General features: G+C 45.3%; 1 protein-coding gene across 2 annotated transcripts in view; it reads right to left on the bottom strand.

Annotated features, from left to right (window-relative positions):
* Positions 1–17,685, bottom strand: part of LRP11 (LDL receptor related protein 11) — a 46,819-nt gene that overhangs the window by 12,571 nt on the left and 16,563 nt on the right. For both annotated transcript variants that reach the window (XM_017505736.2, XM_017505735.2), the window contains exons 3-5: positions 11,829–11,970; positions 5,560–5,685; positions 3,931–4,143 (exon numbers count right to left, since the gene is read on the bottom strand). In XM_017505736.2, the coding sequence (XP_017361225.1) occupies positions 3,931–4,143; positions 5,560–5,685; positions 11,829–11,970 (481 nt within the window). The remainder of the gene's footprint in view (positions 1–3,930; positions 4,144–5,559; positions 5,686–11,828; positions 11,971–17,685) is intronic.

Below are 17,685 nucleotides of genomic sequence, written 5' to 3'. Positions count from 1 at the left end.
AGCTGGGACTATAGGTGCATACCACCACAACCATACCAGTTAATTTCTGTATTTCTTTGTAGAGATGGGGTTTTGCCATGTTTCCAGGCTGGTCTAGAACTCCTGGCCTCAAGCAATCCACCTGCCTTGGCCTTCCAAAGTGCTGGGATTACAGGTGTGAGCTGCTGCACCCAACCATATACATAGTTTTAAGGCTTCAGAAACTGCCCTCTGGAAGGCTGTACTAATTGTATTGCCACCAGAAGAGTGTGAGACTTGTTTCTCTCTATTCTTAGAAACATTAATTATTATAATTCTTCATCATTGTCAATGTGATAGGTGAAAAACTACATCTCACTAGTCTGCATGCTACACTGTTAGTAGTAATCTCAGTATCCCGTTAACGAGTCTTCTGTGAGCTAAGTCTTATTTGTCCTCACCACATGTCTGTGAGGGAAGGAGCCAGCAGTGGATTTAACTCATCCATATTTATTGTACTAGCTGATGGTCCTCTTAAAGCCCAGGCATGTGTCATGAACAATAATGCACTTTTAAATCTACTTACGGGTCTTTAACTTACATGAAATCAGAGGCTGTGGACTCTAGTCTAGTGGTCTTAGGGACAGCAGAGGGGGAGGGCAGCAGAGCTGCCATCCGAACAGAAACCACAGCATGTGAGGGCTCTTTCTTTTTTTTTTTTTAGACGGAGTTTTGCTCTTGTTACCCAGGCTGGAGTGCAATGGTGCGATCTTGGCTCACCGCAACCTCCGCCTCCTGGGTTCAGGCAATTCTCCTGCCTCAGCCTCCTGAGTAGTTGGGACTACAGGCACGTGCCACCATGCCCAGCTAATTTTTTGTATTTTTAGTAGAGACGGGGTTTCACTGTGTTGACCAGGATTGTCTCGATCTCTTGACCTTGTGATCCACCCGCCTCGGCCTCCCAAAGTGCTGGGATTACAGGCGTGAGCCACCGTGCCCGGCCCGGGCTCTTTCTAACAATTTCAAAATTCTGCTTTTTTCCCACTGTCTTCACCCCAGGACTTTCAAAAATTGTGTTTTTGATGAATATTTAATAATACATGAAAATGCTCATGAGTGAGAAAAAAGTTTTATAAAAGCATTATACTATTTTTGTTAAAAATGAGTAAATATGTATATGTGTATGAATAAAAGTAACCAGAAGAAAATGCAACAAAAATTTTTTTTTGAGATGGAGTGTCACTCTGTCACCCAGGCTGGAGTATAGTGGTGCAATCTTGGCTCACTGCAACCTCTGCCTCCCGGGTTCAAGCAATTCTCCTGCCTCAGCCTCCTGAGTAGCTGGGACTACAGGCACATGCCACCATGTCTAATTTTTGTATTTTTAATAGAGATAGAGTTTCACCATATTGGCTGGGCTGGTCTGAAAGTCCTGACCTTGTGATCCACCCACCTTGGCCTCCCAAAGTGTTGGGATTATAAGCGTGAGACACTGTGCCTGGCTGCAACAAAATTTTAATAGTGAGTTTTGCTAGATGCTTTTAACTTTCTTTATATTTTTCTATATTTTCTGCAGTAAATCTGTATTATTTTAATAATTAGAAAAAACTCTAATATGTTATAATAACTGGACATCTAATCTCTCTGCATCTGTGAAAGGCCATTCTTTACATCTTCATAACCAAATCCTAAGGCTGATTATCAAAAAGCAAAAGCAGAGATCATAAATCCACTCGAAATTGGGTGCTGACTCCCATCAACTGCAGGTGGTAGCCTGGAGCATTATTTTCTTTTTTTCCCTCCAACTTTTAAGCTCTGTGGTACATGTGCAGGATATGCAGGTTTGTTACATAGGTAAACACGTGCCATGGTGGTTTGCTGTAGAGGTTATCCCATCACCCAGGTATTAAGCCCAGCATCCATTAGCTATTCTTCCTGATGCTCTCCCTGCCCTCACCCCCAACCCTCCTACAAGCCCCAGTGTGTGTTGTTTCCTTCCATATGTCCATGCGGTCTCATCTTTCGGCTTCCACGTCTAAGTGAGAACATGCAGTATTTGGTTTTCTGTTCCTGTGTTAGTTTGCTGTGTTAATGGCTTCCAGCCTGGGGCACTATTTTCAAAGGATTCTGAGCTAAGTCCACACTCCCCATGGGACAGTGCTGGGATCAATGAGCAACACATAGCATGGGTGAGGGCTGATGGGGTAAAGTATGAATGTCAGCCTATTTATCATTCCTCACTTGAAGTCCCTTATTAACAAATGAGGCAACTGAGGTCCAAGATATGAAGTGACTTATTCAAGATTCTAAAGGTAGAGCCAAGACCTGGGCTTTGGTCTCTGACTTCAGCTAATCTGTTTATGCTCAAGTGGTCCTCTCCACCACAGTGATGTGGTAGGAATTCATCCATCCTGGCCTCTGACAACACAGATCTCTCCATAAACTCTTCACCCCTTCAGCAGTCCTGCCAAAGACACTTGGTCTCCCCTGGCTCTGTTTTTTAGGTTGTAACGCTCTTCTCCATACAAACTGTCTTAAGCAGAGAAAACCCACTAAAAACCACATCCAAAGGCTTGCATGTAGTGTTCAATTTTACCAGTAGGCGGCAGTACCAACAAGGAAGAGACCAAAAAAACAGGCACTTGGCAGTGTACTTAAAACTGAGAAGGAAGACGCCCTGCTAGAATGCAAGGTTTTGCAGACATATTTTTATGGAGGCACTTAAAATCTACAAGGTACATAAACAAAAGAGTGGAAGGAAATTACTACAAATATTAAAAGTAGTTTTCAAAAGAGGTGGTATTTTAAGTTCCCTTTCCTTCTTAAATTATTTTTCATCTTCCATATCTTGTACAATGAACAAAAATTTTTCATAATAAACTTACTAAAATTGTGTCAGGTTATTTCCAATAGTACTTATGTAGAGTATGACAAGACATTTACAAAAGCTTTTGGAAATGTGATAATCTCTATTCTGTCTCATGCTACATAATCATGCAAATAAGTGTGTAAAAAAGAAATTTAAAAGGATGGAATCCTGTATTATTTATTTATTTATTTATAGAGACAAGGTCTCACTATGTTGCCCAGGCTGGACTCAAGCTCTTGGCCTCATGCAATTCTTCTGCCTCAGCCTCCAGAATAGCTGAGATTACTAGTGAGTCACTGCATCTGGCTAAATCCTGTAATGCTTTAGTCATGTGAATGTATTTTAGACCAGGGCAGTGGCTCATACCTATAATCCTAGCACTTTGGGAGGCCAGCCGGGGTGGGCAGATTGCTTGAGCCCAGGAGTTCGAGACCAGCCTGGGCAACATGGCAAAACCTCGTTTCTATAAAAAGTACAAAAATTAGCCAGGCATGGTGGTCCCAGCTACTATGCCTATAGTCCCAGCTACTCAGGAGGCTGAGGTGGGAGGACCATGTGAGTCTGGGAGGTTGAGGCTGCAGTGAGCTGTGATCATGTCACTGTACTCTAGCCTGGGCAAGAGTGAGAGCCTGTCTCAAAAAAAAATCTTATTAGCCTTATTTTTCAAGTGATAGATTTAGTTAAATTGGAAGCATAAGGTTGAATTACTAGCATATGCATCTCTTTCAAGACAACTTTTTAAATGTTCACTTGCTTGGGTGAAGAGGATTTACACAAATATATAAGGGTTATGCTCTTTCATCTTAAAGCAACCTAAAATTGAACACTTAGGTTTCTGTAAGCTAAGTGGTAATGTAGTTACAAATATGTATTGGTACCTCTGGAGTACGTATATATGTATGAGTGTATTTAGTAAGTACAAATACTGTTTATAAATTAGTGCAGATGTCAAGATTTTTTCCCACTTTTTGGCCAAATTCTTAATTTTAACTCTTATTTCAAGATACTTCCTTAACACTCTTCAAACATAAACTTAATTGTGAGCCAAAGTTTGGCTACAGAAAACAAGATTCTTCGCTGGAGAACCTGCCCTGAGTCCTTACCCGGCATCACAGGAATGACTTGACTCTCTGGTCCCCAAAAGGTGGAATGATTCCTCTTCTCCGTGTTTGATAATGCAGGTGTCTTGTTTGGGGTAGTGGCTTTCTGAGACTTTTCCACCAAGGATTCGTCCCCTGCGTCTTCACTCAGCCCTGTGGTTCTTGGCTGGGCAGGACTAGCAGCCGTGTGGGTTACCATCTTGCGGTCCAGGCCCACTGAAGTGTGAAGAGCTACTGTTAGTTGCTGGATTTCTTTTCTGAACTTTACTACTAAAACCACTACATCTGCAGGTGATTTAAAATCATGGATATTTGGACATAATAGCCCATTCATCTAAGACATGTCAGAGCACCATAAAAATCTCTCTTGTTTTCAAATGGGTAATCTGTTCTTTCTTCTTCTAGTAGCTTTCCAAATGTTACACATAAAGAAATGGATAGGGCCCCATGTGGTGGCTTATACCTATAATCCTAGCACTTTGAGAGGCAGAGGCAGGCAGATCACTTGAGCCCAGGGCTTCATGACCAGCCTGGGCAACATGGCAAAACCGCATATTTCCAAAAAATAACAAATTATCTAGGCATGGTGGCACATGCCTGCAGTCCCAGCTACTGAGGAGGCTGAGGTGAGAAGAACACCTAAGCCTGGGGAGGCTGCAGTAAGCCATGATCGTGCCATTGCACTCCAGCCTGGGTGACAGAGTGAGACCTGGTCTTAAAAAGAAAAAAAAAAAGGCCAGGCGTGGTGGCTCATGCCTGTAATCCCAGCACTTTGGGAGGCTGAGGCGGGCAGATCACCTGAGGTCAGCAGTTCAAGACCAGCCTGACCAACATGGAGAAGCCCAGTCTCTACTAAAAATACAAAATTAGCCGGGCATGGTGATGCATGGCTGTAATCCCAGCTACTCGGGAAGCTGAGGCAGGAGAATTGCTTGAACCTGGGAAGCGGAGATTGCAGTGAGCTGAGATGCCATTGCACTCCAGCCTGGACAGCAAGAGCAAAACTCTGTCTCAAAAAAAAAAAAAAAAGAAAAACCAGTGCCTGTACTCATAGTACCTTTCGAAACAGCAAAAAATGAACCAAAAAAAAAAAAAAAAAAAAAAACAAAGAATTATAAAAAAAAAAAAAAAAAAAAAATGGACAAAGACTAAACTTAAATTTAAGGTTTTGAGAATGTTCATCTTTCCTCAAATCCATACTTCATTAAACTTTCATCAGTTTTTCTTCTTTCTTAACAGGGCATTTCTATGTGTATGACATTATAAGGCTGATTTATAGCCCTGACTTAGCCACGCTCTGGTGTACTGTAAATTGTCTTTAAAAATTTATCAAAACAAAACATCATATCACTTCAGTTTTTAAGAAAGCACATGATATGCAGCATTTTAAGGATAGAAAGAACCTGGAAAATTGAAAAAAATTAAAACCATAAGCAATACTGAAAATTTGACATTTGGGACTTAGACTAGAGACATATTGAACTGTCATTTAAGGCATAGCTTTTACACATAAAGTTTTAACTAAAATCAAGCAGCGGAAGGGCACTGCATTTGCATTTTATCCTTAGGACACAGACCTCCTGACTCTATCCCTTCCAGCCACTGCCTGGCAGTGTGACACAGCCAACTCACGATTCTGGCAGAAGTCTTCATCAGACCCGTCGGGACACTGCCGCACTCCATCACAGGCGAGCGTGATGTCAATGCAGCAGCCATCATCACAGAAGAAGTGGTAGCGTGAGCAAGTGTGCAAACATCCTGTTTGTAAACAAACCTCGTCACAGGAGCGCAGGAAAAGTTAAGATTCTTAAGATGGAGATGACAAAGGATAGTCTGTGGGGATGATAAATACATTTGGGGCTGGGCATGGTGGCTCACGCCTGCCATCCCAGCACTTTGGGGGGCCGAGGCAGGCGGATCACAAGCTCAGGAGTTTCAAGACCATCCTGGCCAACATGGTAAAACCTCATCTCTACTAAATACAAAAAATTATCCAGGCGTGGTGGCACGTGCCTATAGTCCAAGCTACTCAGGAGGCTTAGGCAGGGGAATCACTGGAACCTGGGAGGCGAAGGCTGCCGTGAGCTGAGACCACACCACTGCACTCCAGCCTGGCCACAGGGCAAGACTCCATCTCAAAAAAAAATGCATTTGGGTGAAGAGATGCAAATAATGAGGCAAATCTAACAGTTTAAGCAACAGGTTCTGGAGAGGTTGGAGGGCTCTTTTTGAGCCTCCTGACTTAAGCAACAGGTTCTGGAGAGGTTGGAGGGCTCTTTTTGAGCCTCCTGACTTAACTCCTCAAGCTCCTCAGGGGCTCTTGGTCTGAGGGCTGCTCTCCATGCTTGCTTTGCACAGGTGGTGGCACAGAGAAGCAGCAGCCCTGGTCTCTCTCCACCCTTGCCCCTCCGCCTCAGTTGTATCCCTCTGCATTCATTTCTACACCCCACTGTTGGATCCTCTTCCTCTGGCTGTCGACTGCTCCGCAGGAGGTCACCTAACACCATCCCACCCACTGGATGGCACTTGGCTATATTTTAACAGAGGTACCATTTTATTTATTTATTTATTTATTTACTTACTTACTTACTTAAGACAAGGTCTCACTCTGTCACCCAGGCTGAAGTGCAGTGGCACAATCTTAGCTCACTGCAACCTCTGCCTCTCGGGTTCAAGAGATTATCCTGCCTTAGCCTCTGAAATAGCTGGGACCACAGACATACACCACCACACCAGGTTGATTTTTGTGTTTTTGGGAAAGATGGGGTTTCACCATCATGGCCATGCTGGTCTCAAACTCCTGACCTCAACTAATCCACCCGCCTCAGCCTCCCAAAGTTCTAGGATTACAGACATGAGCCACTATACCCGGCCCAGAGGTACCATTTTACATATGCTATATCTTACATTCTTGTTTCCTAAATAATACTTTTCACTGAGATTAACTTTCTACTATTGAATCCTATTTGTTGACTACTGTAACATCCTTGATACTGTAGAGAATAAATGAAATCTTTAGTTACTGGCTGGCATGAATTTAGTTTCATGAAATAATAAGATTTTCTCCCTTCTAGAGCTCTTAGGAGCTTTTAATTTGCAGTACAATTCACAGGAGCTACAAATATTTTCCTGAAATGCATTTTCCCTCTCCCCTGATTAAGCCAAGTTTATTAGACTTAGCTGGACGAGAACTGGGTTACTATCTGGTTGTGGCAACATGGACTAAGGCATCAGGCTAGAAGCAGGTCATAGGAGCTCCACAGTTTTACAGGGACAGAGTGGACTAGACAATTCTCTCAGGAACACGAGGGAGTGGCAGATGATGTGATATTCCTTCAAAACCAAATGGCTAAGCACAGTTCACAAACCCAAGTGAAATCTTGGACACATACCTTTTTTTTTTAGATACGGGGTGTCACTATGTTGCCCAGGCTGGTCTTGAACTACTGGACTCAAGCAATTCTCCTGCCTTGGCCTCCCACTTGGCCTCCCAAAGTGCTGAGATTGCAGGTGTAAGCCACAGCACCCGGCCTTGGACACATATTTTATTGAAATGTGGTTAAATCAAGAGGTTGAAAAAGGAGTCTGTCTGGGTGTAAGGCAATCTGAAGATACACTGATCCAGGGTAGAGAAAATAAGAAGAGAGGATAAAGAAAATAAATGCTGGTAGAAGCTCCTGCGGAAGAAGAGGAAGCAAAGAGCCTGTAGCTATGACTGAGAACTTGGGCCTGAGGAGAGTCAGCTCCGGCCACTGGGAAGAAGCAGGGTGGGGAGGAAGGGGGACACTGTGGATATCAAACAGGACACGGTTTCTCTTCAGGTTTCTTAAATTTATGGCATCAGGGCCGGGCGCGGTGGCTCAAGCCTGTAATCCCAGCACTTTGGGAGGCTGAGGCGGGTGGATCACGAGGTCAAGAGATCGAGACCATCCTGGTCAACATGGTGAAACCCCGACTCTACTAAAAATACAAAAAATTAGCTGGGCATGGTGGTGCGTGCCTGTAATCCCAGCTACTCAGGAGGCTGAGGCAGGAGAATTGCCTGAACCCAGGAGGTGGAGGTTGCGGTGAGCCGAGATGGCGCCATTGCACTCCAGCCTGGGTAACATGAGTGAAACTCCGTCTCCAAAAAAAAAAAAAAAAAAAAAAATTGATGGCATCAAAACCCCAAATATCTCAAGGCTTTATTTATGCCTTGGTGGTTTTGGAGATGCATCCATATTTGTAAATTTTCTATCTTTTTTGGATTCGCAGCCTCCAAACTTTTTTGATCATGCATTCAGATCTTTAATATATTGTTGAACAGGCATCTACAGCTTATTTGAGACGGAGTCTCACCGTGTCGCCCTGGCTGAAGTGCAGTGGTACTGTCTCAGCTCACTGTAGCCTCCATCTCCCAGGCTCAAGCAACAAAAATATAAACTCTCCTATCTTCTTTCTCACCCTAAAAATGTCTTGAACAACTCAGGGGCATCCTATTTGGAGACTGCTGAGCTAGATCATGTTGGAAGAGCTTGATGGCTTGCTATTTGAATAGATCATTTTTCTAAACGTGAAAAATGTTCAAAATGTTAACTTATTAAAAATTGAACCAAGTTATGATCATACAGGCAGGGTACCTGCTCATCTGTCTACCCCAGCTGGTGTCACCCTTGGTTACCGTAACATCTGGGTTATTCATTGCAAGACCAATTACATACAATGAAGGTGAGGGAAACACTTGTCTCATCTTCCTTTATTTTCCAATGTCTATCTGTGGTGTTTTATTAACTTTAATTCATAGCATGTTATTCCAATATAACCAGTAAGTGATTCCAGACAGCAGTTAGTACCACACCAATTCTTTTTTATTTTCCATATAAAGTCACACACACAAGACCTATTTCCAAGCAGCCATTTAGTAATCAAAAGTGATTCTCATATTACTCTCTGCCACTTCAAATACAGTTTATTACCATCTTGGAGAAAGGCCAGAAATTTACAGCTGGCAATTTACCTCTGGAGCCCAGAAGGCTGCCTGAGTAGATAAACCAGGGCAAGCAAGTGGCTGGTGAGGTGCTGGCCATCTGCTTGTATCAGTGCAGGCCCTCCCTCCCTCCCAGGCACCTCAGTTGCACAACAGCGATCCTTTTCTGATTTCTGTGGGGATGACACAGTATCTGTGTCTTCCTCCCAAGTCCTTTCCTCCCAGAGTCAGCAGCTGGCTAAGGCCCTGCCCAGGCGAGTCCTCTACCCAGGGAGACAGCCCTCTAGAGGGCGCCTTATGCATACTGGAAATGAAGTTTCCAGTATGAGCCATCCTTGCTGGAGCCAATGCCCTGTCTCCACTGGTGCTGGTGCCCGTCCAGACAAGGAGCTCAGCAATGTTTTCAGTAGCTGGCTGGCTCTCCTGCGCAGCTGCAATGAACCAGCAGGGCTGATGGAATCCGGGCTGGGTTGGACAGACACTGTTTACTCGCTATCACTGGTGACCTCACAGTGCTGGTGTGGGCAGGAGTTTGGTGTCTGTCCCATTCATGTCTGGTTACCCTCCCTTCTTATGGTAAGCTTAATCCCTGTCTGGACATGAAGTCATAAGCCAAACAAGTTTTTAATGCAGCCTATGAAAATCATCAAGGTTGACAAGTCTTTAGGATTCTAAAATCTCTATAACTCCTTGGAAAACTTCATTTACAGTATGCATACTAATCTCTGTTTTTGATAGAAGGCTAGACTCAATATAGTATAAGTAAATCACAGTCCTGACCCAACTCTTTTCTTTTTTTTTTTTTAGATGGAGTTTCGCTCTTGTTACCCAGGTTGGAGTGCAATGGCGTGCTCTCAGCTCAATGCAACCTCCCCCTCCTGGGTTCAAACAAGTCTCCTGCCTCAGCTTTCCGAGTAGCTGGGATTACAGGTGCCCACCACTGTGCCCATTTATATTTTTAGTAGAGATGGGGTTTCACCATCTTGGCCAGTCTGGTCTCAAACTCCTGACCTCGCGATCTACCCACCTCAGCCTCCCAAAGTGCTGGGATTACAGGTGTGAGCCTGGCCGACTCTTTTATCCTCATTCTGCACACTGCTGGCTTAATTACCATCCAGATTCTGAGTTGTGAATATTGAGAATTCAAAAATGTGAGACTTACTGCAAGTTTACCAGAGTGATGGCTAGTGATGGCAAAGCTTTGTAAGACTATAAGCTATAGGAAGTCAGGGACCACAAGTGCACCACTCTATTCCCAGGGCCTGGCAAAGTCCTTGCACACTGCAGACACTGATACACAATGACCAAGTAATAGGATATTTAAACGTACAAGATCTTAGCATCTCTCCAAAACTGAATTGTGTCTGTGGTGAGGGGTTCCCTCTACAATACTACAGTACCTTTAGTGTTCCATGCAATGGATATTTTAAAAATTTTGATGACCTAATCTTTCTTAGAAATGTAGATGTAGGACCGGGAGCGGTGGCTCATGCCTGTAATCCAAGCACTTTGGGAGGCCAAGGCGGGAAGATCACTTGAGGTCAGGAGTTCGAGACCAGCCTGGCCAACATGGTGAAACCCTGTCTCTACTAAAAATACAAAATTAGCTGGGCATGGTGGCCTGTAGTCACTGTAGAGTGTACCACTGCACTCTAGCCTGGGCAACAAGAGCAAAACTGTCTTAAAAAAAAAAAAAAGCTGCCTGTGTAAATAAACCAGGGCAAACAAGTGGCTAGTGAGGTGCTGGCCATCTGCTCCCATCAGTACAGGCCCTTCCTCCCTCCCAGGCACCTCGGTTGTACAAGAACAATCCTTTTCTGATTTCTGTGGGATGACAGGGTATCTGTGTCTTCTTCCCGAGTCCTTTCCTCCCAGAGTCAGCAGTTGACTAAATCTCTGCCTTAGTCAACTGGAATGTAAGAAACATAGATGGATGAAATAAGTTTTACACTGTGCAACAGAACATGAGAACCATCATATGTATTTAAAGTTATATTATTAATATGTCTAGGTATGTGTTAAGTGTCTATGAAAATGTGTAGGCAGTGCTTTCAAATTGATGTGTCCTTTTCATATTTCAATTAATTTTAACTGTACTCCTTAGCTGCACTTTTTCTTTCTAAAATTTCTGAAGTGATTAATTATATCGGCCATGGATTACACCCAAGGGCCAAGTCTTTCTTCAATCCTGTGATATGCCTTTTCCTTGTTTTTATATGTACTTTTAATTGACAAAAAGAAGAGTATATATTTATGGGGCGCCATTTGATGTTTTGATATATGTTTATGTTGTGGAATGATTAAATCAAGCTAACTGACATAACTATCATTTCCTCTACTTGGAATCCTTTTGCAGTGACAACATTTAAAACCTATTCATTTACCAATTTCAAAACAGACAATACATTATCATTAACTATAGTCACTATGCTGTGCAACAGATCACCAGAACCTGTTCCTCCAGTCTCAGTGACACTCTGTACCCTTTGACCAGCATCCCTCCCTTCCCAGTCCGTCCCACGCACAGCCTCCAGTAACCACCATTCCACTCTCTTCTTTCACGAGTTCAGCTGGTTTCTATACTCCTCAGCTTTCCTCTTGGAACAGATGCAACAAATGGACCACCCATCTTTAAACAAAATCCTCTCCTACAATAGCCAGGCAATTGTCTTTGATGAAGTAAAGTCAAGAAAAGTGGGAGCGCCTCTTCTCATCCCCTGGACGACTTTTTCTACCCCAACCCAGTGGCACCAACTAAGCCCAAAACAGAACAGAGCCTGCTTTTGTTATTGTATTTTTAGCAAAGACTCTCTCATTCAGCAGTAACCAAAAATAAAATGGAATAGCCCATGAGGTGCAGAGCAGAATGCAAAATACCAACCCGACACCACCCTTCCATAAGCAGGGGGAAGTGAGGGAAGGACTTTCTTCTCACCTCCCGTGGAGTAGGCTGTGGGAAGCACCGTTACTGACACGTTGTCAGAGCTTTTCTGCCCGGCAGTGTCCGTCACGGTCAGCTGGAAGGTGTAGGTTCCCTCCTGTAGGTGGGACAGCTTCAGGGTTCCTGATTGAAGCACCTGCCACAAAGAGGGGACACATCACGTTGAGCAGCTGACCTGAGCCCTGAGTCCTACACCATTATCAACCGGAAGTCCATGTCTCAGGGCAGCCTAGGACCTGCCTCTGCACTCCAGCCTGAGGCTGCTGAACTACATCACACACTGTTGGCAGCTGCCCCACCTTGAACTCACCAGTTCTTCTTTATTTAGGCGACCAAGGCCTTGACTGACAATCTTGTCACTTGTCCGCAGCAGCTGCTGCTCCAAACCTGCACCTCATCCCCAGCTTCATGCTCAGGATCCAGGCCCTTCCGTCTCAGCAGGGGATTCTCAGCTGATGAGAATCAGCTTCAGGGAGAAAATCAGGACCGTGACTAGGGTTCTATCACCCACCTCCTCCTAGGACCCTACCTATACCCACTGTCACCTCCTACAGACAGCTGGCAGGGAGAAGCTATCCCTCTTGTGTTCCAGGCCAACCCCTTCTTCTAGTCGTTGCCCCCTTTCTTTCTAGGACTTTTAAAACACATCGACTCATTCTCTTTCAAATGGCTCTGCTGTAACTATGCTCAAGTTTCTCTCATCCTAAGAAACAATCAAACAAAACAACAAAGAAAAAATTCTCTGAGCTCCAAGGGCTCACCAGCCACAGCCTCGCTTCCTTCCCATCTCCACTTGGCTCCCTGAAAGGCCTGGCTGTTTCTGTTTGCTCACTTCCCATTTAGTCTTAGCCCCACCCACATGGCTGCTTTCCCACCATCCCCCAAACAGTGCTGGCAAAACTCACTAACTGACCTAGCAAAAGTCACCCGGGTGTCAAGACCAGCAATACTATTTTTTTTTTTAAATCCATGTTAGGCCCTGCACAGTGGCTCACGCCTGTAATCCCATCACTTAGGGAGGCAGAGGCAGGTGGATGACGAAGTCAGGAGATCGAGACCATCCTAGCCAACATGGCAAAACCTCGTCTCTATTGAAAACACAAAAATTAGCTGGGCGTGGTGGTGTCTGTCTGTAGTCTGTTACTCAGGAGGCTGAGTCATGAGAATCTCTTGAACCCAGGAGGCAGAGGTTGCCATGAGCTGAGATAGTGTCCACCTGGTGACAGAGCGAGACTCCATCTCAACATAATAATAATAATCCATGTTTAACTGGCCGTTTTACTGTATCTAATAACGCTGGCCACTCTGGGCTGTTTGAAAACCCCTGCTTCCTTGGCCTCCTCTTCCTCAAGTTCCCCCACTCATTCCTTGCGGAGGCCCTCCTGGGGGCCTTTGCTCCCTAACCCAGGGCTCCATGATCGCCCTCCACTCTCCTACCACTGACAGGCAACTTGCTGAGCACAGCTGGAGCAACAGCTTCTGAGGCTCAGCTCTGTGGTGGGACTTTGGGAGTCATTCCTGGACATTCAGCCTAAAGACTGTTTCTTCAGCTGTCCTAATGACTATATTATCCATTTAATATTCTATGTAAAAAAAAATTCCTTTCTGTTGAAATGAACTCGTCTGGATATTGTCCTCTGCAGAACGCTGACCATTCGACATTCTATTACACTGATGCATTAATAATGGACTTTGAAATGACAGAGGATGGGATTGCACTATTGTAGGAACCATCTGCTTGTTTTTAATTAGGAAATCCTAGAATTTGGACTGACTTATGCTTAGAGGATTTGCCAACACTACGTACACGCCCACAGGATGCTTTACAATCATTTAGAGGTGATATAATGAGATAGTGTGGTTGTCATATTTTATGCCATTCTAGTTAAGGTCTGGATTTCCAGGTACCAGTCTCAGAGAGTCAGAGTCAATGGGTTGTTCAGGAGAGCGGGACCCAGGATTCTACACTTACCAAGCCCACCCAGGCAACCCATGATCACACTGAAAGAAACACTGGCGTGTGGTTAAGTGCACAGAACCTGGTGACCAACAGACATGGGTTTGAATGCCAGCCCTACCCCATGCCATGCTTGGGTGATGATGTACAAGTCACTTAACGTCTGTAAACCTCAATTTTTTTCATTGTAAAATGGAAATAATAACAGCACCTCCCTGATGAGGATCAAATAAGATAACTCACACAAAAGAGCTTCACATAGGGCCTGGCCCATAGTAAGTGCTTAAATATATCCACCTTCTCCACTGGGCGATTCTTATCTCTAACTGAACAACATAACACAATTACTCTTTACAGACAAAGAAACGAATCCCCGTGAAGTGAGTTTCATTCACTGAGACAGCAACAGAATGGAGACCTCGGGCTGTAAAACAGTCTACACTGGCATACAAGCTGTCCATCGCTCTCCCTGTAAAAGCCTTACTCTGGAGGGCTGCCAACGACAGCCACCTGCCCTTTGTTACTTCAAAGAGAGGTTAGGCAATGTTCGTTGCCATGCCATAACATTACTTTCAGTCCCAACTACATTGACAGAATGGAAAACAGAGGTCACTTATGTGAGTGCAAAAATACTAAGGGCAGCAGAGGGAGCTTTAATGGCAATAAGAGAACTTCCAAAGAGCAAGGAGTGGGCCTCTGATCCTAGGAATCAGAACCCACCGAAATAAAAGTGGAAGTCGGAAGTCGGTGTGAGACTCAGGACAAGACCGGATAAGGTCTTAATCTCATCAGATAAGACTTGGGGCTTAGGTCTTATCTGTTGGATAAGACCAGATCTTATGTGGTCAGATAAGATCAGAGAGTCAGATAAATAAGACTGAAAACAAGACTAGAACTCTTGAGACCTCAAGGTTGTATTTGATGATCCTTCTTTCATATCTCAGCTCCAATCCATCAGGAAATCCCATGGGGTCTGCCTTAAAAACACATCCAGAATTTGACCATTTATCACCCTGTCCATGGGTACCATCTTGCTCTGAGCCCACCCTGTCTCTTGCCTGGGTCACTGCAGTGGCCCGGAGGCCTGAGCTCTGGTAGGACTAGGGCCTGGTGCCTTCTTTTTTCTGGAAACTTTCCCTCCCAGGTCCACCCACAGTGAGAGGAGGGTCAGTTATGGCCTCTTTCTATGTATGGGCACCAGGCTGAACCAAGGCAAGACACACAGGGAAAGGTGCGGGTGGTGAAGCTCAGAGCTGTCTAAGTGGAGGGGTGGGCAGCTGTGTGGCAGGCTCTGGCTCTCTTTAATCCTGGCTCAGAACCAGGCAGACCTTGCTGGTGGGCGGCAGTGCAGTAGCTTATGCCCTCATTCACTGTCTCTTGGGACTTAGGAACACAAGGGAGCATGGCAACAAATGACAGGCACGCTGCAGGTATGTCCAGGTGAGGCCCTGCAATCTTCAATCAAGTAAGGTGATATGACAAAGCTGCTCTATCCCAGCTGCTCGGCCTGAATGCAGTCAAGAATCCCCAAGACTGCTGGGGAGCAGCACATGCTGCCCTCTGCCATGGTATGTGAGTGGTGGGGTGGGCTGCAGGATTGATTCCAAGAAGAGATTTAGAAGGTGGATGTGACAGGGGGATGCTGAGTCATGACCAGATTCTGAGTGTGAACATCAGAGTGAGGTGGAGAGGAGGAGGATCCAAGATGGCCGTTTAGGAACAGCTCAGGATTGCAGCTCCCAGTGAAAGCGCAGAAGGTGAGTGGACGCCACGTTTTTATTGCCCACAGACTAGGAAATTCCCAGGCAGAGGAGCTCCACGGTCGCCAGCGCGGCTGTTTCGGCCAGCGCGGCTGTGCCGGCCGGCGCCGCTGCTTTGCCCCGCGCTGCTGCTTTGTCGGCGCCCCGGAGCCCCGGTTCTCCGTACAAAATACACTGGTCCGGGTGCCCTTTTGGCTGGCGATTGGAGCCACGGGAAGTTGCCCATTCGCCGGTTCAAAAAGGGGACTGAGCAGAGAACCAGGACAGTAGATTCCAGGACAAAAAAAAAAAAAGCGCCACAAACCCCAGTGCCGCTGTTTAAGCCAGCGCAGTGAGTGGCCGCAGGGGAAAACAAACAGACCCCGCCTCTTCAACAGGCGACTGGAACATCAACTTAAAAAAGGCTCTGAGGCAGGGAGCCAGGCGATCAGGCTTGGCTGGTCCCACCCCCACAAAAGAACAGAGTGAGGTGGAGATGAAGTCAAGAGAGATTTTAAAAAACACCAAGGGGCCGGGCGTGGTGGCTTACACCAGTCATTCCTACACTTTGGGAGGCTGAAGCGAGTGAATCTGTTGAGGCCAGGAGTTCGAACCCATCCTGGCCAACATGGTGAAACCCCATCTCTACTAAAAATACAAAAATTAGCTGGGCATGGTGGCAGGCACCTGTAATTCCAGCTACTCAGGAGGCAGGAGAATCTCTTGAACCTGGGAGGCGGAGGTTGCAGTGAGCTGAGATTTTGCCACTGCACTCCAGCCTGGGTGACAGAGAGAAACTGTCTCAAAAAAATAAAATAAACCAAGGAAGCACTAAGGCCAGGGAGCTGGGTGTGCCATCCATCTGGCTGCTGGCATCACCCTGTGCCAGAGCTCCCTGCAAAAGAGAGTGAGTCACTGAGCTTCCGGTCGTCAAAGCTCAGCTGCCAACCGCAGCTTTGCAGGCCTGCAGTTCACTAGGAAGCCTCTTGTCAACACTGGGGCTGAAAGGACAGAACATCCCTAGGTCAGGGGCCATCCCCACACCTGGCCTTGGCATGCTTCCCCACTGCCTGTCCAGGCACTGCCTCTCTGATGCAGGAAACACTCGGTCCAGATGCAGATGATGATAGTGACCTTCAGCCTCCTGAGCACACTCCAAAATGTCCCTTCCCTGGCCCTTTTCGTTCCTTTAGCTAACGACAGCGTTCTCTCTTTGCATCCAGATATTTAGAGGATGTAGAACTGTCACATGGATGCTTTCCCTTCAAGGGCCCAGGTGACCCTTCTACACATTTTCTCCCATTAGGATGACACTGGAGAGAGGGTTTAAAGCAGTTCACAGACATGTTCCAAGTTTCAGGATAAAAAACTATCTACATATGTACACACAACATATCCAATTTGTAACCTGGAAAAAGACATGATCATAAAAACCAGGAGCTTCCAATCTCTGCTCAAGATCCCTGTTCAGCAGTACTTTGGTAGTTGGCCTCTGGCCAAATCAATGAATGACTCAGCCTGTTTTCTGACTCGACCCCATCTCCCTAGCTAGGAATTCAGTGGCTAGGAATACACGTTTGAGCTTCTCATATATGTATAAACTAAATTACACACACACACACACACACACACACACACACACACACACACTGTATATACATGGTTACAAAACTTAGTAATACCTATCTTTTAAAAATTATGTACAGCAGGTGGCCAGGATGCAGTCAGTTTGAAGTTGCTGATGTAACTCATGTCCCTCCTTTAGCAAGCTTCCTTATGTGTGGTATTCTGAAGTCACTGCTATAGACTGAATGGCTGTGTGCTCTCCCAAGGTCACATGTTCAAACCTAATGCCCAATGTGATGGCGTTTGGAGACATGCTCTCATGAATGAGCTTAGTGCCCTTATAAAAGAGGCCCCATATTATTAAAAAATGAAAAAAAAAAAAACCCACCAGATGCTGGTGAGGTTGTGGAGCAAAGGGAACCCTTACACACTGCTGGTGGGAATGCAAATTAGCTCATTCATTGTGAAAAGTGGTGTGACAATTCCTCAAAGAACTAAAAGCAGAACTACCATTTGACTCAGCAATCCCATTACTTTTTTTTTTTTTTTTTTTTTTTTGAGATGGAGTTTCACTCATGTTACCCAGGCT

The sequence above is a fragment of the Cebus imitator genome, unplaced genomic scaffold (genome assembly GCF_001604975.1).
Source record: "Cebus imitator isolate Cc_AM_T3 unplaced genomic scaffold, Cebus_imitator-1.0 Scaffold341, whole genome shotgun sequence".
Classification (NCBI taxonomy): Eukaryota; Metazoa; Chordata; class Mammalia; order Primates; family Cebidae; genus Cebus; species Cebus imitator.
The sequence above is the reverse complement of the archived record's forward strand: the minus strand, read 5'-3'. Positions and strand labels throughout refer to the sequence as shown.